At 36.6% G+C, this 6,591-nt stretch overlaps 1 protein-coding gene across 1 annotated transcript; it reads left to right on the top strand.

The window, feature by feature from the left end:
• The first annotated feature begins 4,877 nt into the window (after nt 1-4,877).
• On the top strand, nt 4,878-5,942 carry LOC132132323 (trace amine-associated receptor 13c-like). The gene has a single exon (XM_059544707.1). It carries the CDS (start codon nt 4,923-4,925, stop codon nt 5,940-5,942), a length of 1,020 nt encoding a protein of 339 aa, XP_059400690.1. The 5' UTR covers nt 4,878-4,922.
• The last annotated feature ends 649 nt before the right edge of the window (nt 5,943-6,591 follow it).

Here is a 6,591-nt window from a genome sequence, read left to right as displayed (position 1 = left end):
AAGACGCGAGACAAGCCAATATATAGGGAGTGTGTAATGAGTGTCAGCTGTTGCTGATGACAATCAATGCTGACGCCCACAAACTAATCAGTGCAGACGCGAAACACACAGACTTCACCACAAAGTGCAAAACCCAGAGATCACGGTTTACCAACCGTGACAGTTTTATATTTTTATATTCTTTGCACAAGCAATGTACTTTTCTAAATATCTGCACATATACAGTATATGCTAATAATTTTATACAACAATGTAGAGCAACACGGTGTTTCATTCCTTGAATGAATCTGTTTTTGAAAGAATCATGTGAGCGATCAAGTGATTAAACGGTCCATTCACTTGTTTAATTTCTAATTGAATCTGACGTTTTGAATGAATCGTTTGAACCATTCAAATCAATCAATAATTTATTAAAACTGAGATTTGCTGCCACCAACTAGTTTTTTTTATTGTCATCTTTATTTATCCATGACAGTCCTAAACCAGCCAAGGTGCCAGTGCAAAAAGTTATGGTCAGAATGATTGGCACCCTTGGTAAATATGATCTAAATATGATGATGAAATATGATCTAACCTGTCATTGGAGAATAAGAAAAAAAAAAAAAAAAATTTTTTTTAGGAATTTTAGGAAATTCAAAGACCATTGATCCATTGATTGATATCCCTGATGCATGCAGTAAGTGAGTCATGCAATTATGGCCTATCAGAGCTGGTGGTTAGGTAAATCTGAATGTCATCAGCATGGCAACGAAACTGAAGTCCATGTGTTACAACCCTCTTTAGATGGTCTAGGGGTAAAAGGAGTAACATTAATAAATTTGTGGCAAATCTGTAAAACTGAAGGAGGCAGCAAGAGACAATGCAGAGAGATCAACTGCCAACGAAAGTGATTTATTATACAAAGTGAAATAATCCATATAACTACAAAATATATTTACAAGAATATAAAGCAATGAAGAGACAACCAATAGGTACAAATATTTACACCTCAGAAAAAGAAAACAAACAAATAACTATTCAAATTAACCCAAGATTAACCCTTATTCATGCCAAAAGAAAGAAAGAAACAAAACAAAACAAAACCACTTCTAACTTACGTTAAACCTCTAACCTAACTAAAGAAAAAGAAAGGAAGAAAGCAAATCTTCAGCGCAAAGCACCGTATACTTCCCTATTCTCAACTAATAGAAAATAAACATACAGGGGCTGGTGTTCACCTCTTACCATGGTGTCTAAACAGATTGAGTTACCTACATGTTGCACAATGGAAGTCGCACGACACCTTCCCTTTCCACCTTCCTCTTGGGTAAAGAGTAAACGTCATAGAGTGCAAGCTCATCAAAGCTCAAAGAACAACGCCATTCAAGTCACAAAGTGATAAAAACAAACAAAATGGCAAATCAAGAAGAGGTAAGGATCAAAAGAAAATAAACACAAAAATATAGAACAAAAATACCAAGGAATTTGGCATAAAAAAAATAACAAAGCAAGTCAAAAACGAGTAAAATGACAGCAATGCAGGGAGTAAAAGACATCTCCATTCACTTCGTTCAGCATCTTTTTATCTGCCGGTGGAAATTTGAGTGACATCTAATAGGTCGGTCTCACATTGATTAATGGTGATTGACAGCTTCCTGAGCCAATCAGCAGTCAAGGGAGGCTGCCTAAGAGATTGACAGGTAAAAAGGAGAGCGACAGAGAGAAAGAGAATACAGGCACCCCCACAGGAACATTTACGGACGTTAACACTATGCATGTGTATGCTGTCTCCAAGTGGTAATATATAAATGATAAACAGTAGTGGGCCAAGAACTGAGCCTTGAGGAATACCCTGGCAAAACAACCTGTTGAGGAAATCTTCCACATAACATTCTAACCACTGACCGGCCTGCCACAAACCCCACAGCATGTCCTCAGCAGTCATCCTATTGGGTCCAATATACTGTCAAATTTCATTTGGAACCAGGGAAATTCATGACTTCATTCATTACCCTTATCTACCTCACTTTCTGTCCTCTCCTCTTAACCGGACTGATAGCACACATGTGACTGACACAAGCAAATATTATCAAAGTTATTAATTACCAAGTATTACTGTTGGTACTATGAAACCACATATGTCACTAATTAGGTAGAGCCAGCACTGATGTTGCATACCCAAACGCATGTCAAATTCACAACACGTGCGGACATTGAGTTTGCTGCATTCTTGCTGCATTCAAGCTTAAAGTCAAGTCAAGTCAAGTCACCTTTATTTATAAAGCGCTTTAAACAAAATGCATTGCATCAAAGCAACTGAACAACATTCATTAGGAAAACAGTTTGTCAATAATGCAAAATGATAGTTAAAGGCAGTTCATCATTGAATTCAGTGATGTCATCTCTGTTCAGTTAAATAGTGTCTGTGCATTTATTTGCAATCAAGTCAACGATATCGCTGTAGATGAAGTGACCCCAACTAAGCAAGCTAGAGGCAACAGCGGCAAGGAACCGAAACTCCATCGGTGACAGAATGCAGAAAAAAACCTTGGGAGAAACCAGGCTCAGTTGGGGGGCCAGTTCTCCTCTGACCAGACGAAACCAGTTGTTCAATTCCAGGCTGCAGCAAAGTCAGATTGTGCAGAAGAATCATCTGTTTTCTGTGGTCTTGTCCTGGTGGTCCTCTGAGACAAGGTCTTTACAGGGGATCTGTATCTGGGGCTCTAGTTGTCCTGGTCTCGGCTGTCTTTCAGGGCAGTAGAGGTCCTTTCTAGGTGCTGATCCACCATCTGGTCTGGATACGTACTGGATCCGGGTGACTGCAGTGACCCTCTGATCTGGATACAGACTGGATCTGGTGGCTAAGGTGACCTCGGAATAAGAGAGAAACAGACAAATATTAGCGTAGATGCCATTCTTCTAATGATGTAGAAAGTACATAGGGTGTTATGGGAAGTGTTTCCGGTTCCGGTTTACCTAATTAATGCAGCCTAAAAATCCTTTAACGGATTTGAATATTAAAAGCACATCAGTATGTTATGTGTAAGCCAGGTTAAAAAGATGGGTCTTTAATCTAGATTTAAACTGCAAGAGTGTGTCTGCCTCCCGAACAATGTTAGGTAGGTTATTCCAGAGTTTAGGCGCCAAATAGGAAAAGGATCTGCCACCCGCAGTTGATTTTGATATTCTAGGTATTATCAAATTGCCTGAGTTTTGAGAATGTAGCGGACGTAGAGGATTATAATGGCATAGGCCGTAATTTAGATATATTTTTGAGATGGAAAAATGCAGTTTTACAAATGCTAGAAACGTGGCTTTCTAAGGAAAGATTGTGATCAAATAGCACACGAAGAATTGACAGAACAACCATTAAGTCTTAGACAGTGTTCTAGGTTATTACAAGCAGAGTTTTTAGGTCCTATAATTAACACCTCTGTTTTTTCAGAATTTAGCAGTAAGAAATTACTCATCATCCAGTTTTTTATATCGACTATGCATTCCATTAGTTTTTCAAATTGGTGTATTTCACCGGGCCGCGAAGAAATATAGAGCTGAGTATCATCAGCATAACAGTGAAAGCTAACACCATGTTTCCTGATGATATCTCCCAAGGGTAACATATAAAGCGTGAAGAGTAGCGGCCCTAGTACTGAGCCTTGAGGTACTCCATACTGCACTTGTGATCGATATGATACATCTTCATTCACTGCTACGAACTGATGGCAATCATATAAGTACGATTTAAACCATGCTAATGCACTTCCATTGATGCCAACAAAGTGTTCAAGTCTATGCAAAAGAATGTTGTGGTCAATTGTGTCAAACGCAGCACTAAGATCCAATAAAACTAATAGAGAGATACACCCACGATCATATGATAAGAGCAAATCATTTGTAACTCTAAGGAGAGCAGTCTCAGTACTATGATACGGTCTAAATCCTGACTGGAAATCCTCACATATACCACATATACCATTCTAAGAAGGAAAATAATTGTGAGGATACCACCTTTTCTAGTATCTTGGACAGAAAAGGGAGATTCGAGATTGGTCTATAATTAACTAGTTCTTTGGGGTCAAGTTGGGTTTTTTTGATGAGAGGCTTAATAACAGCCAGTTTGAAGGTTTTGGGGACATATCCTAATGACAATGAGGAATTAATAATAGTCAGAAGAGGATCTATGACTTCTGGAAGCACCTCTTTTAGGAGCTTAGATGGTATAGGGTCTAACATACATGTTGTTGGTTTAGATGATTTAACAAGTTTATACAATTCTTCCTCTCCTATAGTAGAGAATGAGTGGAACTGTGGAACTTAAAAATAGAACTCAGAACACTACAGAATATATTTAATGAAATTGCAAAGAACAATGTTAGAGACCGTTTAGGCAAATAGGAAAAGTTTAGAAAATATTTTTGGTTCATTATAAAACTGTGTTGGAAAAGATTAGACTACTTTGGGGCACCATAGTCTAGATAATTAACGACAAAATAAAAATAAAAAAAATTTAAAAGACTTTTTTGTTTTGTTTTGCAAAAATACAGCAAGAATACTGTATAAGAACAATGTTAGAGACTTTTTAGGCAAATTGGAAAAGTTTAGAAAATATTTTTGGTTCATTATGAAACTGTGTTGGAAAAGATTGGACTCCTTTGGGCCACCATAATCTAGATAATTAACAACAAAATAAAAATTAAAAAAAAGAAAAAAAACATTTTTTATTTTATTTTTTTTGCAAAAATATAGCAAGAATACTGTATAAGACCTAAATAAGGTGTCTAAAGATCACATAAGTCATATCAACGTTGAAAGAGTGGGGGGAAAATAATGTCATTATGCAGGATCTGTGTGGGCGGTTGATGGGTGAGTCTGATCCAGACACTGTATAAAAGAAAGGGCAGTAAGGAGAGCAGAACAAACTCCCAAAAGGAGGAGACTCACACATGGCCTATGAGACAGAGGATCATGAGATTCAATACTGCTTTCCTGCCATCAACTCATCATGTATCAAGGGAAAACAATCCAATCATGAATCCAATATCTTGTATATGTTTTTTACATTGCTGTCAGCATGGACTGTGTTTCTGAACCTGCTGGTGATCATCTCCATCTCTCACTTTAAGAAGCTTCACACTCCAACTAACCTTATAATTCTCTCTCTAGCTGTGGCCGACATGCTTATTGGACTTGTGATGCCCTTAGAGGCCATGAGGCTGATTGAGATCTGCTGGTACTTTGGGGAAACTTTCTGTGGACTGTTTTCGGCAATAACAGGGCTGCTCATTTCAGCATCTCTTTATAATTTGATTTTAATTGCTGTTGATCGTTATGTGGCCGTGTGTCACCCTTTACTGTACCAACAAAAAATAACTACAACTAAAACTTTGATTATCATATGTATCTGCTGGGTGTGGTCTTCAGCATACAATATTTCTTTCATAACAGATAACGGATATTTTGATCCATCAAGCAGAACACCTGGGTGTTATGGAGAGTGTCCCTTTATGATTAACTCTGCCTGGAGTATGACTGATCTGTTCTTGTCCTTCCTTTTTCCTTGTACTGTGATTATAATTTTATATCTGAAGATATTTTATGTTGTACATCAGCAAGTGAAAGTTATAAACTCTCTATTGAAGAGCGGTAAATGTGTAACGGAGGGTTCATCTATGAGGAAATCTGAGAGTAAAGCTGCCCTGACATTAGGAATCATTGTGAGTGTTTATCTGCTTTGCTATATTCCGTACTATATCATGTCTCTAACAGTGAATACAATAATTTATTTCAAAATAGTAAGATTTCTAATATGGATAGTGTATATTAATTCAAGCCTGAATCCTCTGGTCTATGCTTTATTTTACCGTTGGTTTAAAGTGTCAGTTAAACACATTTTTATCAAAGTATTTCAGACAGTATCCTCTCTCATTGACATTTTTAACAATTATAATCAGAGTTTAAAATAGATCACAATTGTTGTGAGGGTTTGATCCCCTCACCTCCTTTTTCTTTACTGATAAAGCACAAACTAATGTTTAAATCATAAGTCCTAGTCCTGTGCTTTGTTGTTATTGTTCTTGTCATGGCTTTGATGTTCATAAAGTAGACATCATTTTTCAATGTATGGCTTAAATCAACTTTTGATTGTGCTGTAGTATGTCTTAATGCTAATTTAAATAAACAATATACAAATTTCTTTAGCCAGTTTATAATTTGACAACATCAATATTTTCAATATCTGAGGAATTCTATTTGTTTATTTCACAATTTTAATACAAAATTCAATAGAAGATCATCTCAACATATATAATACATGCAAAACATGAATAATACAAATTATAAATATGTTTCAGAGTTTTCACATCAGTGATGTTTTCTGACATCATAGTAAAGTTTAAGCCAACTGAACAAAGAAAAGTCCATGTAAATGATCGATCAACCCACTTGACTTCCTCGAGAGAAGCCTACCCACACCGTTACATCTTAATTCTTAAAATGTTTCACCCAGCCTCCACTTTGATTGACATGAGTTTTATAATATCATTCATGATACCTGAATGACGCGTTAATAAATATGAAGTAAAATAATGCTGTTGACAATTTCAAGGTAAAATG

The sequence above is a fragment of the Carassius carassius genome, chromosome 49, assembly GCF_963082965.1.
Source record: "Carassius carassius chromosome 49, fCarCar2.1, whole genome shotgun sequence".
NCBI lineage: Eukaryota > Metazoa > Chordata > Actinopteri > Cypriniformes > Cyprinidae > Carassius > Carassius carassius.
Note: the sequence above shows the minus strand (reverse complement) of the source record. Positions and strands in the feature narration are given on the sequence as shown.

What these genes read in the sequence shown, in the direction of transcription:
- LOC132132323 (XM_059544707.1), top strand. Translation starts at nt 4,923, where the DNA reads ATGGCCTATGAGACAGAGGATCATGAGATTCAATACTGCTTTCCTGCC.